The following is a 19,675-nucleotide window of genomic DNA, read 5'->3' as shown; positions in this document are numbered from 1 at the left end:
AATATAAATCAAATGAAGCAATGAAACTAATTCATATAAGGGAAAAAAAATACATGTGTGTACCCTGGACCACAAAACCTGTCATAAGGGACAATTTGAAGGGACAATAAGGGACAATATTGCTACAAATATACCCGTACTACTTACGACTGGTTTTGTGGTCCAGGGTCACATATAAATCGCTAACGTGAAATAAAATTTCTCATATTGTGATATAAGATTTTGACTGAAATTGCCAAGTTTGCAGCACAAAAAAATCAATGGATCAGTTATAAATATTTAAGCAATGAAGCAATGAAACTAATTCATAAGGAAAAAAACAATACAAGTAAAACGTGAAAAAATTCACAACAAAACGTTAGTATTAATATCTTTTTAATCACACTATATGAACTAAATTCTATCAATCAAAGTAAATCAATATCTCAGAGAAAAAAAAAAAAAAAATCAACTCAGGACAAAAATAGGCACTGCAAGCAGGGAGACCAAAAAAGCACCCTTAAAAGTCAGGCTACATTTGTGTTCAGACTAAACATTTGTCATCTGTTCCATTTTATTTCAAAGAATGCTTTGTTCTCCACTCGGTGCTTATTTTACTGCTCACAGGAGCACTTGCATAGCATTTTCCTCAAACTTCTTGACCTCCCTGTATCACATGTCACTTCAAAAACAACACAGCGCTCTGAGAAAGTATACATATATAATTCATTTTCAGTCATTTGACTTTCAATATACAATGGGGTCCAAAAAGTCAGAGACCACTAGTGAAAATGCATTTTTCTTTTTTCCATTACAAATTATATTGTCAGAAAAAATAATCTGAATTGAAAAATCAAAAAGAATATGAGAAAATATTAGTATTTGATTTGTCCTCCTTTTGTTTTTTTTGTTTTTTTTGTGTGTATGATTTAAAAATCATCTTAAGCTTCAATGGAAGAATATCTGACTCTCTGTACAAAGACTTGATAAGTGACCTAAAAAATGGTTTCACTCAGTTTCTTTGTTTTAAAGCTGTTTAAAATTCAAATTTTAATTTAAATAAAAATAAATAAACACCAGATTTCCAATGTAGTCTCAGACTTTTGCACCGACTTTTCCAATCTATATTTTAGCAGAGCAAGTCTCTTTGAAGCGATGTGAGCTCTTCAAATGACTCAAAATTCAAGTGAAGAAGTTGAGGAGCAAACATAAGGCCATTCTAATCTGTTATCTGGATACTGATATTGCATACAGTAATCTTGAAGAACCCACCATTCAGACGAATGTTGCTAAGCATGCATTTGTCTGATTGCACAGCTCAGTTGATTTGGAATTGATAGTTCAGGAGTGACTTTGGAGTAGTGTGACATCTGATCGGCCTATTTCAAGTCCTATTAAAGTTCTTCATTCTTACTAGAAGTTGGTGATTGACCTGCTCCTCCAGATGCTTCCACCTTCTCGGAAGCACTCTTTTTCGCCCGGAAATCGAGAGAATTGGAGTTAATGCAGTAGCGTTTCTTTGTTGGTCGAGGTCCATCATCAAAAAGGTGGCCCAGGTGAGCACCACACTACAAATAGAAAAAATTAGAAAGTAGTAAGACTTCCGGTTCATTAGCCGCTATAGGGAAATAACGAAAAGAATAACAACATGCACTAAACGTTTGCACTACAAACCAGCGTGTTCATAATTAAGATAATACATTGCAATAACATGGTAAAGCACCAATTTGCAATATCAAGCAGCGAAACAAGCTGGATGAGAATGAGACCTGAAGCCAGACAACGAAAAAAAGTGGATAGCTGTGCATAAAAAATATAAATCCGGTTTTGTACCTGACTGCAGGTTGTCTCCACTCTGTGCATCCCATACGAAAAGTCATCGGTTTGGGTTATAGAGTCCTTATTGATCAAATCAAAAAAGGACGGCCATCCTGCAAAAGCAGTACAACATTAAGAGTTAAGTGAATCTTCATGTGATCCACAAGCCTAAAAAACCTTAAATTCTGATGTGTTTTCATCTCGTGCTGAGAAAGTGTAAAGGAGAAGTCCACTTCCAGAACAAAAATGTACATCTTTCTTTCTTCAGTCGTAAAGAAATTATGTTTTTTGAGGAAGAAAAACTCTAATCGTATTTTCTCCCTCAACTTCAAAAATCAATTTAAAATCATCTTACATCGCTGCAGAAGTACCGACCCAAAGTGAAACATAGTGAAACATTTGCAAAGCGAACATGCAAAGAAGATCAAACACCCTTAACAAAAAAAGTAAAACAGCGATATAGGACGATTTTGTTGAGGGAGAACATGAGATGGGAGTTTTTCGACATACCCTAACTGTCATGAACCGGAAAAAACAGAGATCAGGCAGAGCAAGACAAGACGAGTGTTTGACATTAAAAAAATATATATAAATTTTATGAAAATAACCAATCGTTTCGCTAGATAAGACCCTTCTTCCTCAGCTGGGATCGTTTGAAGCCACATTTAAACTGCATTTTGGAAGCTCAAACACCATTGAAGTCCATTATATGGAGAAAAATGCTGAAATGTTTTCTCTCAAAAAACTATTTCTTTACGACTGAAGAAAGAAAGACATGAACATCTTGGATGACAAGGGGGTGAGTACATTATCTGTAAATTTTTGTTCTGGAAGTGGACTTCTCCTTTAAAGGTTTTGTCCTCTTCCTGGCCCATCCTGATGCTGAATCTTCACATTTTTTGATGCTCTATCCTTGTCTTTAAAACCTTTTGCTCCAGTGCAATGCATACAAATCCGTAACCTTAATGCAACACATTGCAAGTGCTTAGAATGCAAAGCATAATGAGTTTGTTAGGATTATTTGGGAAAGAACAACGGAGAATGTATGAAAAGTTTGTTCCTTTGTTAAATGGTGGAAAAATATATTTAGTGTTTGCTGATGCAAAATTCACCATCATGATACTTGGGTGTTTGGTTTCTGGCAAAACCAGATATATGGGATCGTCAAACTCCCCTACTGAAAATGGTTAGCGTTATCGGCAGAGTTACGGGCTGTCTCACGATCCCGTTTCTTTCATCTGGAAAATTTCTACCCGGTAACAGGGGTGCGAGTGGAAAGAATGGCTGTTCTGGCTCATGGGTGGTCCCGCTCATGGCTCTCTGGGTAGGTGGAACGTCTGGAGAGAGGAACCTTGGGAGCTTACTACTACACAGGCTGTGCTGGCATATTTGTTTAGGTTTTTGACAAAAACCTCTACAAACTTTAAAGTACTACTGATTACTGGTAGAGGGAAAGACATTAAATTAGACGCTGCAAAGCGAAATGAAAGAGAAGTACAAGTGCTGGCACTGCAGGGAACACCACATCCAGTTATTATTCAAAACATTACAGATGAAGTTCTGCAACACCAGAACTGCAATGTTAAATCATTAAACAGTATATTTTTTAATCTAGAAAACAAGCTATGTTTCCATCACTTCCATCTATGTTCATTTTGATGTATTGCATCAGAAATGAATGATGGAAAAAAAAAAAAAAAAATCCCTTAATTCACAAAAAAGTTTTTACGCTAGCTTGAGGTGTTTTTGAATCATGCGAAAAGGGTTATGTGAATAACGAGAGATGGAAACATGGAAACATTTATTGTGTTTTTTATGCTTGCTTTGCACTAGTCATTTATTATATATGAAAATCATTATATTCATTGGCTTCTACTACTTTTCCAGTTTATCAGGAAGTGACGAGGATGGAAATGGATGGAAATGGTGCTTATTCGCAAATGTTTTATGCGATATTCCAATTTTGTGCATAAGTTAAATTCGCAACTTTTGAATGGAAACCCGGCTACAGAATCCTAAAAAATATATCATGGTTTCCACAATAACAATAAGCAGCACAACAGTTTTCAACACTGATAATAAGAAACGTTTCTTAAACATCAAATCAGCATATTACAATAATTTCTAAAGGATCACGTGACACTGAAGAAAATTCAGCTTTCCCACCACAGAAATTAATTACATTTTAAAACACACTAAAATAAAAAATGGCTATTTTAAATTCTAATAATCTCTCACAATATTACTGTTTTTACTGTATTTCTGGTTATTTAAATGCAGCCTTAGAGAGCATAAGAGACTTAAAAAAAAAAAAAAATTATATATATATATATATATATATATATATATAAAAAATATCAATAACATTTTACCAGTACAAAGCAAATTATTTGTATTTCATGGTTATTTAATATTGAAATCATTATAAGTTTTAAAACATAATAAAATAAAGAACTATTTAATACCTTGCAGAAGTTAATTTAAGATTCTTTACAGACACGCAATTACCCTGTTCTAAATAATATTTGAGAATTAAAGGGGACATCGAATGCTCATTTTACAAGTTGGTGTAATTCTTTAGGGTCTTCATGAAATGTCTACAAAATGCTTTGGATAAAATTCCTCAATGGTCATGTAAAACACCCTTTTTACCTTGTTAAAAACAGCTCTGCTTACAGCGACCCGTTTCAGTGCATGTCTCTTTAAATGATAATAAGCTACTGCTCGTTCCACCCCTCTCTTCCGTTTTTTTGTGTGTGTGTATGTGTGTATTTACTGGTGTATTACCATCAAAAACAAAACGAATCTACTGCGTCCTCAGTGGCTCTGATGTCAGGAGAAAATGAAGACTCTTAAGTTCACTTTTACATTCAACTACAAAACACCTGCATTGCTTACAAGACATTTCCACTACAGCTGCTTGAGCGCAGAGAAAATAGGGTATAACTGGCTGAGGGCGTAAATATGCTAATACAGGACAATCCATAAACGGCTGTGGGCGGAGCCTGAACAGTATGACATCATACTGCTCAGAAAATCAAAGCGCTTCATGTTTTGGGGGATTTAAAAAAAAAAAAAGAGCTGAATGGATTTTTTAATCACTGTAGGGTGGTTGCGTGCACACACTGCTAAGACACATTTATATGCAAACACCATGTAAAAGTACATTTTGCATCCGATGTCCCTTTTAACAGAATGAGTAGTTTGAGGGCCAGTGTGGGAGATTTGGCAACCACATCTTGGTAACTCGATTTTACATTTTATAATGCCTCAGGAAGCAGGAACTGGTTCACTGCTGTGATACTACGTGTGGTGAGAAACAGAAGTTAGTCCATCGTCCACCCGCTCATTCTATACTCTCCCTCCACAACCCCTTGAACACCCCTCGATCGCCATCTATACTGACCCCCCTCTCTCCTCCCTCTTAGGGAGGAGATGCTTGGCTGCAACTACAAAGCCACGAAATTCCACTCAGACACAGGAAGCTCTAGGGGGAATATAGGAATCCTATGACTCAGACCGGCGGATCATCGCGGAGCTGATCTAATGGAGCTTTATCGCCGGCTCGAGCAGCCCAGTGAATGGAGCAGTGTAGCGTCACTCTAACAAAACAGGAAATTGAGTCTATATGAGTCCAGGCTGCAGCGTTGCCTGCATGCACTGCAGCCCGTTTGGCTCCCATCTCTATGTTGAAGACACCAGCGAAAATCCGATTTTTCAACACAGGGCCCAGATGTTTCTCATTTCGGCCTGTTTTTTTGTAGAGAATTCTTGCATACACATTATACTTAGTGCGGAGAGCGAATAAAAGTAGCATGAGTAACGCTGCAGAAGTGTGTGATCTGGAGCTCAGATCTGTTGCTGCGATGTATTATAATTACATTGTATGCACTCAACATTCAGCTGAGTCTTTTTAAACTTAAAGCAGAAAACATTTAATACGCATCTTAAACTAGTAACAGAAAAGTATACCATTGCAATTACAAAAGCAATGTTAGAAGCAAGATGGGAAGCACTTCCAAGAAACTCTTTGCACATCTGCAATAAAATCTAATTAATAACACATCCTTGCAGTGCAAAATGCATTTTTTAAAAAGCTGAACTATGTATAAATGCAGCATTCATTGGGAAAAACACTGAGGAACAGTGAGGAGCAATGCAAAAACACTTCCAGAATAAAAAAATAAACATTTCCTGATTATTTACTCACCTCCATGTCTTCTGAGATGTTCGTGTCTTTCGTTTTCAGTTGAAAAGAAATTAAGGTTTTTGAGGAAAACATTCCAGGATTTTGGAATGATGCCCAGCAGGGTTGAAGGTCCAAATTGCTCTTACAGTGCAGCTTCAAATAGCTCTAAACAATCCCAGCCAAGGAATAAAGGTCTAATCTGCCACTTTCTAAAAAAAATAAAAAATTATATACCTTTTAACCACAAGCTTAACCTAGCACTACCTCACATATTACATAGTCACACTGAAAGGGTCACAAAGTACCTGTGTTTATAAAGTGAATGTGCAAAGAAAGTCAAACGCCCTTTAAAAAAAGGTAAAACAACGATGCTGGATGATTTTGGACCTTTTTGAATTCAAATACACAAGACGAAAAACTAACCAGACATGACTTTTCCACACTATATATATATATATTAAAAAAAACAGTTGTTTTAACTTAAGAATTAGTTACCTGCTGACTTAAAATGTTTTGTTAGGTCAACTAAAATATTCCAGTTGTCACTTAAATTAACATTAAGTAACTTAAAATTTTAAGTTGATCAAACAAAAAATTTTTTAAGTCAGCGGGGAAAAGATTCAATATTAAGTTAAAACAACTTTTTGAAAGATTTTTTTACAGTGCAACGTGATTATGTAATGCGTGATGTCGTTAGGGTTGGGTATCGTTTCAATTTGATCGATTCCGATCCTGCTTATCGACTCCTAGTTTCGATAAAAAAATCCAAGTCAAAAATTTAGATGTCAAACATGTTTATTCTGAACCAGTTCTTGATACCCAGTGCAAGATGAGCATGGTTAAAAAGTACATGAATTTTCATTTATTTATTTATTTATTTATTTTAATTTAAGATAGATAAGACCCTTATTTCTTGTCTGGGATCGTGTAGAGCCATCTGAAGCTACACTGAACTGCAATTTGGACCTTCAACCTGTTGATCCCCATTAAAATCCACTATATGGACAAAAATCCTGAAAAGTTTCTTTCAAAAACCTTAATTTCTTTTCAACTGAAGAAAGAAAAACATGAACATCTTGGACGACGTGAGTAAATTATCAGAATTTTTTTATTCTGGAAGTGAACTAATCCTTTAATCTCATAGGGAATAGATAGAACTCATTAAAATATTTGAGATATTTTGTAGGATGCTGGGTGTTGTTTGCTGTAACTCAGAGCATATGAGGTTTCAAATCCCACACTTGCAGCCTATTAGGCAGCTGACTAGATTCACATTCATCCTTGAAATCAACCATAAAGGAGGTAGAGAAGGTCAAACTCCCTTATTGAGTTGGACAAGAGAAGAATGAGCAATGAGCCTTATATATATATTTTCCGTCTAGAAGATGTACTGTGTAGCTGTTTTGAAAAGGAAATTGAGCATTTTTTATAAAAAATAAACTAATTTGTCTTATCTATTCTGAATTTTATTATACAGTATGTGAGTACAGAACCATACCTGATCCAGAGTCAAACTTCTTATCAGACCTGCAATAAAACAAAATATTGACTATCAAATAACAACATATTTCGATTTCTAAACCAACAATAGGTTAAATACAGCGCACATTAAAAGTGGGTGATTATGGACACTCACGTGAAAAGAGGAGCACCGCAAACGACACAGTGGTAGGTTCCTTCCTCTTTATTATCTGTAAGTTTTCCTGTGAAGGCACTAGGGATGAAAACACCACAAATTGTGATTTTACACATTGAAATGATCAACTATGATGATGATCGGGTATTACCATTTTACTGCTTATTTCAAAGTGCATTTCAGTTTCTCCTGCTGTGTTTGCTTATGCAAAAATCCCTTTAAACGGCAGCACTTGACTAAGTATTTCTAATCTAGATAAGCTGAGAAGGATTTGTGGGTGATCAGGGTAACAGGCCTCAAAATGCACCTTTCAGGATTTTTCCTTGCTCTCTTCTCACAGGCTAAGGGGCATTTTTCACATTCCTACTGCCAATGGGCCGATAAATACTTTCCCCACGTGTGTTTTTACCACTGAGCGACGGAGGAGAAAAGGGGAAGTGCCAGTGTTTTCTCTTCCACGCTACATCCTCCTTTTAGTCAACATCTATCTTTATGGCCTTGGGCCGTTGAGGAGAAAATGTACCATGCGCTTTTATCAGCCACGCATGAAGAAATCAGGGGAATATTCAGTAAAGACGCTAGAACAAGATGCTTGATGTTGAAAAAATCCAAATCTAATGTTTCTTATTTCAACTGTTTGGATACACCCACTCGTTCTTTATTATTTTGAATCTTTTAAAATATAAAGTTGTTGGAATATATTTGAATTATTTAGAATATGAAATTTAACATAGTTAACATCACACTTATAATATGCTATAGACTATTAATTAATTAACTTATTTTATTGTTTTTTTATTTTTTATAAATTATTTATACATATAATTTATACATATATATATATAATAAATTAATAACTGAATAATATATTTTATTAATATTTTATTATTAATTTAATAATTTATTGCAACTGTTTGGATACTGTTGTTTGTAATTACTTTTCACCTTTTAGAACAAAGTTGTTGGAATATATATGAATTATTTAGAATACAAAATTGTATATAGTTAATATTATATTATAATGTTATTATATAGTATAATAATTATAGACTTTATTAATTTTGTTTTTAAACTTTCTATTGTTTTTTAAAATAAGCTATATTTGCTTAAATTGTAGTTTTGCAAAAAAAAGTGACACACGTAATATATCATTTATACATATATATTCAAAATAATGTTATATAATAAATTAATGCAATAACTGAATAATATAATTTATGAACAATTTAATAATTTATTGCAACTGTTTGGATACACCCACTCGTTCATTATTATTTTTCACCTTTTAGAACATAACGTTATTGGAATATATTTGTATTATTTAGAATATAAAATTGAATATCGTTAATGTTACATTTATAATATGTTATAGAGTATTTATTAATTTAGTTTTTTTAATAAGTTATATTTTATTAAATTGTAGTTTTGCAGAGAAAGTGACATGTAATATATCATTTATATATATATATATATATATTATTTATTAATTTTGTTTTTAAACTTTTTTATTGTTTTTTTTAAATAAGTTATATATTAATAAATAGTACATACAGGTAATATATAATTTATACATATAAATTAAATATTTATGTTATATAACAATTGAATGTAATGACTGATTAATAATATTTATTAATAAATTTATGAATAATTTATTGCAACTGTTGGATACACCCACTTGTTGCTTATTATTTTTCACAGTTTAGAATATAAAATTGTTAGAATATATTAGAATTATTAAAAATATGAAATGTAACCTAGTGGCTGCTTTTGCTTCACAATCCAGAACAAATGGCCCTTTAAGAAACAATTACTTAATTAAAAATTGCTTTAGAAATCATTAGAAATTAAACTGAATTAATAAATAATTATTTTACATTATTATTGTTAATATTACATTTATAATATGTTATTGACTTATAGTTATAGACTTATTTATAAATTTTAACTTAATTAGTTTATTAAATTGTAGATTTGCAACGAAAGTGACATACATAATATATAATTCACACATCTATATATACACATCTATATATTTTTCAGTTTTTAGTTCAATGACAAACTAATTCAAGCATGTCCAAACCTTGTGTATTTGTGAAAATGTATTTTAAGGTGTCTTTTAGTTAGGTCGGGTCACCCACCTCTCTGTGCCCTTTTCCTGAGTAACATGGTACTGCATTGGGGTCAAACGCTTCCTCAGCTCCTCCTCGGGGAACGTCTTGGGCCATGTCTTCTTACTTCGGCACGTTCCTACGTTAGAAACAAGTGAGGTAAGGCAAACGTAAGGGTTTGTAGTCTGGTGCTAAACCACAAGAATGATTAATAACAAACAATTGTCACTCTAATCTAGGTTTCTATGTGACTCCTTCCAAGCAGGAGTCAGCACTTTCGTCTGGTTGCACATGATTTGGTTTGGCCGATAACAAAGGAGGTCTACTTTAATTCCAGACTTGACTCTTGCCTGGAAAAATCACAGTGTCAGTGACACACACGCAACCCAAACGCTCCGTCAGTGATGTGCTACAGCCAAAGTATTACGCCGAGGCAAATCTGATTTTCCCTGCATAACATACGCAGTGAGTTATGACATCCTAGATGAGCGCTCGTGTTGGCCGTTCGTACAGAACTGCTACGCTCGGCCCATAGCTTTACAACAATGCTGACCTCTAGAGGTCAACCTGGGGAGTGAGTAATCGTCACCAGAAGGACTTTCGAACTTCAATTGATTAAATAGTGACACAACTTCCACTGATAATCAACTTCAAAACATCAACCTGACAAACCTCAAACCCAACCAGAAGGTCCTCAGAAGAAGACAAGCACTGCGGCCATGTTTTTAAAGGGGGCCAGATGTCCATCTGTACGCCATTTAGTCACGGGGACACGCAGCAGTTTTAAATTACATACAATTCTACTGCAATTTCCCATTACAGAGTGCTTTCTCCCTCCTTTCCACCTTTTTTCCAGCTAATAACGATTTTTTCACTCGTGTTCCTGTGGGGTCTGTCCCGCTCCTGTATTGTTTGGCCAGTTTTACGGCTCGCGTTCTGGTGAGAGCGGGTCTCCCTTCACTTAGGCTATGTGGAGAATTCCTCTCGACAAGATTGAAACCATGTGAATGGAGGAAATAATGGGGTCTTTAAAGGTCCCCCTGGTGAATGGGCTCCATTGATGGGCCCTGCTCTGTCCAGCGAGTACAAAGTTACTTCTGACAAACATGGGGAAGAGGGGAGGAGAGCGCAAAGAGGAGGGGGTCGCCTCCCTGCAGGACTCTCCCGTATTCCTTTCGACTCTGTGAGAGGGGTCTTCTGGATCCTATTAGTGAGACAGAGAGAGAGAATTCCTATTTTTTTGTGTATGGAGGGCTCTGAACACTATTTATACTGTGAGAGAAGGAGGGAGGGGGAAAGGGGAAAAAAAAGTGTTTTATTTCTTGGTTTGTCTAGAAAAGCCTCTAAGGAGGCATTTAAAGAAATTCAGGAATTCGGGCTGTGTCACCCCCTGCAAATGATTTAGTTTTGGTGCACCGAGAGGTCACGCTACAAATCAGCACGTTGTTCCAACATCCCTCCGCTATAACCTCAAGTGAAAGTTATTTCCTAATTGGAAGCAAGATTTGTTTTACCACGGGCCTTTTGCTTCACACCAAAAATATCACGTCTCCCCCCAGACGGTTTTCACGCTTCTTCTCATCTATTCTCAACTCGTCGCTTTCAAACTTTTTGATAGTGCTTGCAAGGCAGCGCTGTAGTAATATTACTGGTTAGATTTTGTTTCAAACACTACTGTTGCGGAAAATTATCCCATGATTTACTCACCCTCAAGCCGTCCTAGGTGTATATGACTTTTTTTTTTAGATGAATGCAGTCGAGTTAAATTAAAAAAAAAATGTTCTGGCTCTTCCAAGCTTTATAATGGCAGTGAATGGGTGTTGAGACTTTGAAGTCCAATAAAGTGCATCCATCCATCATAAAAAGTGTTCCACATGACCCCAGGGGGTTAATAAAGGCCTCCTCAAGGGAATCGATGTGTTTGCGTAAGAAAACTATGCATATTTAAAACTTATATACCACAATCTCCAGCTTCTGCCAACTGTCATACATGCATTCAGGGGCGGAGTAGCCATTAGTAGAACAGGGAGAATTCCTAGTGGCCTACATTAAAGGAGAAGTCCACTTCCAAAACAAAGATACACATATAATGTACTCACCCTCTTGCCATCCAAGATGTTCATGTCTTTCTTTTTTCAGTCGTAAAGAAATTATGTTTTTTGAGTGAAACATTTCTGCATTTTTCTCCATATAATAGACTGCTATGGTGCCCCGAGTTTGAAAATGCAGTTAAATGCAGCTACAAACGATCCCAAACGCGGTTGTAAATGATCCCAGCCGAGGAAGAAGGGTCTTATCTAGCGAAACGATCGGTTATTTTCATTAAAAATATACAGTTTGAATACTTTTTAATCTCAAACGCTCGTCTTGCCTTGCTCTCCTTGAAGTCTCTGTACTCTGGCTCAAGACAGTTAGGGTATGCTGAAAAACTGCAATCGTATTTTCTCCTTCAACTTCAAAAATCATTTCAAAATCATCCTACATCGCTGCAGAAGTACCGACCCAGTCTTTGCAAAGTGAACATGTCAGCCATATCAACACCATATCAGTCCATTATATGGAGAAAAATGCTGAAATGTTTTTCCTCAAACAACATAATTTCCTTACCACTGAAGAAAGACATGAACATCTTGTCTGACAAGAGGGTGAGTACTTTATATGTAAATCTTTGTTTTGGAAGTGGACTTCTCCTTTAATATTGCTGTTGTTGTTGTTTTCGTTGCTTGCCGAATGTAGAAATTTAGCAGACAAATATTCAAGAGACTAGCATATTTTCAAAGGTTACGCTACGTCTACATCTTGCATCATCTGCTGGAATGCCACTCTTTTGCGAACATGTATACGACAGTTAGCAGAAGCTAGAGATTACGGTTTATAAAGTTTTAAATATAGATATTTTTCTTACATAAATTAATTAAATTTTGCTCCCTTTATTAATTCCCTGGAGCTATGTGAAGCACTTTTTATGATGGATGGATGCACTTTATTGAACTTCAAATTCTCAACACCCATTCACTGCCATTATAAAGCTTGGAAGAGCCAGAACATTTTTAAATATAACTCTAATTATATTCGTCTGAAAGAAGAAAGTCTTATACACCAAGGATGGCTTGAGGATAAGTAAATCATGGGGTAATTTTCATTTTTGGGTGAACTGTCCCTTTAAAATTTACATCCAAATTAGTATGCACCAATATACAAACCAAAATATAAAATATAGCTGTTTTTTAATTATCATTCAGTGAAAACAGTCTTGTTACTTTGCAAGCACTATTATTTTCTTCAGAAAATCCAAATCCAAATCCTGTATTTTGACATAGAAACACCCAGTTATTGCTATTAATCTACTCACATGTCTTAATAAAACTATGAAAGTTTCAACATGCACCAATGCAATCAGATACAACTAACTGGTCGAAACATTTTCTCTCAAAAACCACCCTGTTTCAAATGTGAGTGTCATCTACATTCCTAAAATGGAAAATGCAAATACAAATGCAATCATTAGTAGAAATTAAGTTAATGTTAAAGCTTGACTGATCATGCAAGCTTAAAAGAAGTTAAAACAGTGAGTTAGGCGTTATTCCATGAGCAACTGAGGAGCTAAACAGAGGAAAAAAAGAGCAAAGCAAAAAGTGACATTTCAAGGCAAGGGGTCATCAAATGCAGAAAAACCAACTTAGGCATCAGGGGGAACCTGATATCTGGAAACGCACTATTTAGAAATTGATCCAAAAGTATTAACTATTCACCTGTTGAGCTGTCCATGCATTTAAGTGAAGTCAGTCAAAGTAAAAATACATGAATGTCGTTAGATTAATCCAGAAGTTGGTTTCTCCACAAGTGACCTTACCATCCACCAAACACACACCCCTTGCCGAACGCTCACACACGCGTGTGCGCACGTACAAAAGCATCGAGAAAGCAAAGCACACTGCACACACACACAGCATCCAGGTGACCTGAGGGGAGCCCGCAGGCCTTGAGTTTTACAGGTTGGCCTTGGCTGACCAGATGCAGTAGATTGAACCCGGACATGGTTGCTGCGGCCGATGCTGCTGGGAGAACAGAAACAGCGGCGAGACGGGAGCCGCCTGCTAAAACACCCTCCTACCACTCAGGCTAAAAAATAATAAAGACAAACATAGGCGAGGAGGGAGAGGAAGGAGAAAAAAAAAACCACAACATAGGTTAACAGAGATGTCAGTCACAAAGATGGACACTTAGAGCGGCCTATCACGGGACGGCCGACACTTGTCATGCAGGGAAAGACTGATTAACGTCACTGTGTAAAGAGAGAGAGGTTAACAGGAATGATGAAGATGTAAAACATTTTAACCACAATTCAGATAAAGACATTTTTACTTACGGAAATGATGGTTAAATGTACATCACAAATACGCTGCCGTTCAAAAGTTTGGAAGTTTGGCTTTTGTTTGATCAAAAATACAGGAAAAAAAAGAAATATTATTGCAATTTAAAATAACAGTTTTCTATTTAAATATACTTTCAAATATAATTTATTTCTGTGATGCAAAGCTGAATTTTCAGCACCATTACTCCAGTCTTCAGTGTCACATGATCATTCAGAAATGATTCTAATGTGCTGACTTATTATCAATTTTGGAAACAGTTGTGCTGCTTAACATTTTTTTATGTAACCTGTGATACTTTTTTTCAGGATTCTTTGAATTAAAAGTTAAAAAGAACAGTTTATTCAAAACTGAATAAACTGATTTCTATTTTAAATAAATTCTGGTCCTTTTAACATTGTATTCATCAAAAACTCCTGGAAAAAGTATTACAGAATTCAAAAAAATATTAAGCAGCACAACTGTTTTCAACAATGATAATAAATCAGCATATTAGAATGATTTCTGAAGGATCATGTGACACTGAAGAATGGAGTAATGATGCTGAAAATTCCACTTTGCATCACAGAAATAAATTTTATTTTAAAAAATATTAAAGTAGAAAACCACTATTTAAAATTGCAATAACATTTCACAATATTACAGTGTTTTTCTGTATTTTTACAGCCTTAATAACCAGAAAAGACTTATTTAAAAAAACATTAAAAATCTTACTGATCCCAAACTTTTGAACGGCAGTGTATAATATTAAAAAGCTTCATATAAAACTGATTTTTAATTTTAATAAAGGCTTTTTAATGTTATACATCAGAAGGCCTAATAGATAAAATAAAATGTTTAGCCAACATTTATTTTCTGACAGTCCAACACATATGAAAGCCTGTTTCCACCATGAGTTAAAAAAGAGCAATAAAACAATAAATAAACAAATAAATCTCACAATTTTGACATTTTGTCTTAGTTAGCCTTTGCAGTTCAGATTTTATTGCCAGAATTAAGAAAATATCATGCAATTCTGGCTTCTTATCTCACAATTTTGAGTGTTTTCCTCAGGATTAAGAGAGAAAGTCTGAATTGTAAAATATAAACTCATAAATATAAAGTCAAAATTGTGAGATAAAAAGGTGCAACTACCTTTCATATTTTCCATTTCAGGCTTCCATAAATACATTTCAAGCAGTGAAGAGAGATTAATGGGGAAAAAAATGATTATTTGACATTTTTGAGAAGTGATTAAAGGTCAGAGAACTTCATTAGTGGATCCAACACATATTTTATGTCAGTTATGTTTAATGAGCTTGGTTATTAGCTTTAGAATTCACAGCCTTGAGAAGAGACAGAAGAAAGCGCAAAAGCATTTTGCATAGAAAACAGATAAAAAGCTGCCAACACCGAACTTATCAGCGGTTTCTATGGCTGTAGCACGTCAGCTGTGTGTCTGCGGGCCATAAAGAGAAACCTAAACCTCATCATTTAATTTACCCAGAACACTTGCAAACCAATGCACGACACAACAATCTAGTCTGCTTTTCATTTAATTAAACTTCTCCTTAAATACACATTTAAATACCTAAAGTAGTGGGTGGAATCAGTGCTAGGAGCGGCCTTGTGGACTTATGGGAACGACTGCATTGGAGCAGGGCCACGGATGCGAGTGGTGCCATGGATCGGAGGAGACGGGCAGCCATCCTGGCCTGCAGGAAGGTTTTTAAGACCTTCTCCGAGCCTTCTTGTAACTATAAAGATAAAGACCTATGAAAAAGGTAGCTTTAAAACTGTTAGAGCCCAAAGATTATGGGAAGCTACAGCTGAACTACGGGAGCAATAACAGGCAAAGCCACAGAGCGCTGCTGAGTGCGAGGGTGAAGCTGTGGTTTATGAGGAATGAGGTCCATCTAGTGGTCGTGCAGGTGTGTGAGGAAAAAAGAGAGATGCAAGTACAAGAAAGTACAAATGACTGATTTTATCATCAGAAAAAGCTTGATTTGAACATTTGTCCATTTAGCCCTTATTCTTACAGTGGAGAAAAAAAAATATGTATGCATCTGCCATGAAACAAGCTTTGCTCAGAACTAATGTCACATTCTGAGCCAATTTTTGTCTGTTATTTTTAATCAACAGCCCCAAAGTGATTTTCACTAGATGTATGAAGTCAGTTTTCTGATTCACAGAGTAAGTGTAGTAATCACATTAACATTAATAGAAATTGTCCAAATACTTTTCGTCTTAATCTTGAACAGCATACCCATTTTTCCTTTTTTTAAAAACAATTATGTGACATTTGACTTGAAAAAAGTGTCTTTAAAACTTGGGTTGACATTTCGTTGTTTATATATATACTGCCGTTCAAAAGTTTGGGATCAGTATGATTTTTAATGCTTTTGAAAAAATTCTCTTATGCTCTACAAAGCTGCATTTACTTGATGGAAAATACAGAAAACAACTGTAATATTGTGAAATATTATTAGAGTTTAAAATAATGGTTTTCTATTTTAATATATTTTAAAATATAATTTATTCCTGTGATGCAAAGCTGAATTTTCATCAGCCATCACTCCAGTCTTGAGTGTCACATGATCCTTCAGAAATCATTCTAATATGCTGATTTAATACTTTTATTATCAATGTTAGAAACAGTTGTGCTTCTAAATCTTTTTTTTATTTTTTTTGCAGTGATATGTTTTTTCAGGATTCTGTGATGAATAAATTTATTTAATATAAATCTTTACTATCACTTTTTATCAATTTAACACATCCTTGGTGAATTAAAGTATAAATTTCTTTAAAAAAAAAAAAAAACATAATTTTAAATAAAAGTTCAACTTAGTTTTTTTATTAAAGAATCACAAAAAAATGATCACAAGTTGCAACAAAATATTAAGCAGCACAACTTTTTTCAACATTGATAATAAATCAACATATCAGAATGATTTCTGAAGGATCATGTGACGTTGAAGACTGCCGTAATGATGCTGAAAATTCAGATTTGCATCACAGGAATAAATTCTATTTTAAGGTATATTCAAACAGAAAATCACTATTTTAAATTGCAATAATATTTCATAATATTACAGTTTTTTCTGTATTTTTAATCAAATTAATGCAGCCTTGATGAGCAGAAAAGCTGATTTTTAATAAAAATCATTAAAAATCTTACTGATCCCAAACTTTTGAACAGCACTGTATATAGAATTTATTTATTTAGTTTTAATATTTATTTATTTTATGATAAAAGAAAATAAATAAACTTACTATACATATATATTTATATATTTTATATAATATTTGTATATTTATAATGATACATTATTATGTAAAAATCACACCACTGACCAAAATTAATAATGCAACCATGATTATTGTATCTAAATTCAGAATTATTATAGTATATGAATGCAACAGCATTCAGACACTTGTTGGCACTCCAGTGACTTTTCACCCAGGTCTAGTCTGTCTGGCACGAGTGGTTTTAACACATGATCAGATACAGACACAAGCAAGGCCACATTTTAAAAATACCCAGCAATCACTTGCAGAGACGACTATAAATAGAGCTCGATTACAGCTCTGCACAATCACACCCTCGCTCAGTGATTGTCTACAACTTGACGTTTACATCTTTGCATTCCAGAAATTTCTCTTTAAATGATTTTAACAACAAATCCAATTTCCTCCAGACTTACTGCTTGCGTAGTTTATTAATTTATTTATTTTACTCTTTTAAGCCGTACTGATGAATCACTATAGTTAGTATGCACTTAAGCACAGCCAAATTAACTTAATTTAATCATTTCTGTAAAGCCGAGCTGGAACGTGAAGAGACGGCTTATAAACAAATGCCATTTTGATAGCTCCTTCTTATCTAACTACAAAATAAACAAGCTCTCACAGCAGGCAAAATAAGTGCATTTCAAGCCTCTACTCACCAAAAATATCAAGTGCCTTTAGTATCAATACAGTTTATAAATAAATAAAGCATGCTTGATACTTGGGCTAAAGACATAACTATATAAGGTCATAAAGCGACAAGAACTGAAATGTTTTAAAAGCATATCAGATCTGTGCAAATGACTGCCTGGTTTTGATAACAGCAAAGCCATTGTGAACAACAATGATTAAGTGAATGCTGGTAAATGAAAGCACATCAGATGTGTATGCAGATCTCAAGCATGCGAACATGATCTTACTTTGGTAAATGATCTGTGCGTTTTGTTTGGCAACACCCAAACTGCCTAAAGCAATGGTACAGTCAATTTCATGACTCACAAACAAGCAAGTTTCATTTAAATGATTACATTAAATGTCCATCGGATGACAGAACATGCCAACAGGCTTTTAAAAGGTCATTAGGTGTCAGTACTTTAGAAGGGAATTAAATAAACATGACATAAAATATTAACATCTTTGAATGGTCTGCACTCACAAAGGAGTTTCGTGGTAGTAGTGATGTTTACATCATTGTATCATAGTAGCACCACTGTAATTTTTATAAGGGTGTGGTTTGCATAAACAAAACGTTACGTAATAATACTTCGCTGCTGTGACATCACATGTGGGAGGACACATAATATATACATAGTATACAAAGTGTAACTGACATGCTTCATATATAAAACACTAACGTTACTGCCTATTTACGTTATATTTTCTCATATCAAAATATAAACAGAAAAACAGAAGGAACAAACGCATAGACGTCATACATTTCAACTGCGTCAATTTTTAAGTATAACGGTGTTGTGTTACACGTTCAACGCGTAGTCATGGAGACCCTGTTGATTATAGTAAAGTCACTTAAAAAGTGCGTAGTACAGAATATAAACATGTAATAAGTAGTTACACGTACCGGACAGGAGAAATAGCGTTAAAACCGAGTAGAACAGCAGACTAGAGAGTGAAGGGGGGCCGCTGGGACAGCAGTGCATTTGTCAAACAGCGACACGACCGTGTACTTCTTAGGTAATGACAAGTGCATTCTGGGAAATTCCTCTTCGCCCGGCAGACGAGCTCCAAATATGAGCAATGCGTAATTGACGCGCATAGATGCTCAGCGCGAAGCAGTTTGTGAGGTTTGGTAAGCTAATTACGTCATTAGACTGTGCCAAAATATAGGAGATGGTTAATTTGAATAATGACATAATGTTTAATGTTATCAGGTCTAGACAGACGTACGAAAACCCTCAGTAGATTTTGCTTTGCATGCCATCAGCATGAAATAAAGCTGCCAGTACCTGTTTTGGGATCAACCAGCTGGCGAAATGCGAGAAGTTGTGGCTTTATTAAAGGAAATACTATTAAAAATGTACTGCTAGAATGGGGAGTGTTTTAAAGTTCATTTTATCAGTTGAAAATGGTCACACACATGATTTAAAAAAAAAAGTATTATAATTTACCATTGAACGTTAAGCAATACATAACATTTTTAACTCTACAATAGTAGATTATAGGCTATTTTACTGGTGCTATTATTTATTATTGTCATTTATTGTTGTACTAAGTACTTATTGTAGTTTAACTAAAAGAACAAACCTTTTTTAGGCCAAGCATCTTTAAGATTGATTAGAAACTG

At 34.7% G+C, this 19,675-nt stretch overlaps 1 protein-coding gene across 3 annotated transcripts; it reads right to left on the bottom strand.

Annotated features, from left to right (window-relative positions):
* Window positions 1-358: 358 nt before the first annotated feature.
* Window positions 359-19,095, bottom strand: msrb3 (methionine sulfoxide reductase B3). 3 transcript variants are annotated; one of them, XM_051107575.1, is made up of 7 exons: window positions 18,953-19,076; window positions 13,696-13,855; window positions 9,764-9,872; window positions 7,623-7,700; window positions 7,485-7,513; window positions 1,813-1,910; window positions 359-1,547 (listed from the first exon to the last, which is right to left on the bottom strand). In XM_051107575.1, exons 2-7 carry the CDS (start codon window positions 13,769-13,771, stop codon window positions 1,374-1,376), a joined length of 564 nt encoding a protein of 187 aa, XP_050963532.1. In that variant the 5' UTR covers window positions 13,772-13,855; window positions 18,953-19,076; the 3' UTR covers window positions 359-1,373. The 3 variants fall into 3 exon arrangements, with proteins under 3 accessions (XP_050963532.1, XP_050963530.1, XP_050963531.1); XM_051107573.1 differs by lacking the exon at window positions 13,696-13,855 and adding an exon at window positions 15,677-15,842 and having other exon boundaries at window positions 18,953-19,065; XM_051107574.1 differs by lacking the exon at window positions 13,696-13,855 and having other exon boundaries at window positions 18,953-19,095.
* Between the last annotated feature and the right edge of the window lie 580 nt (window positions 19,096-19,675).

This window comes from Labeo rohita, chromosome 4 (assembly GCF_022985175.1).
Source record: "Labeo rohita strain BAU-BD-2019 chromosome 4, IGBB_LRoh.1.0, whole genome shotgun sequence".
In the NCBI taxonomy this organism is placed as follows: domain Eukaryota; kingdom Metazoa; phylum Chordata; class Actinopteri; order Cypriniformes; family Cyprinidae; genus Labeo; species Labeo rohita.
This window is presented reverse-complemented; position numbering and strand designations above follow the sequence as displayed.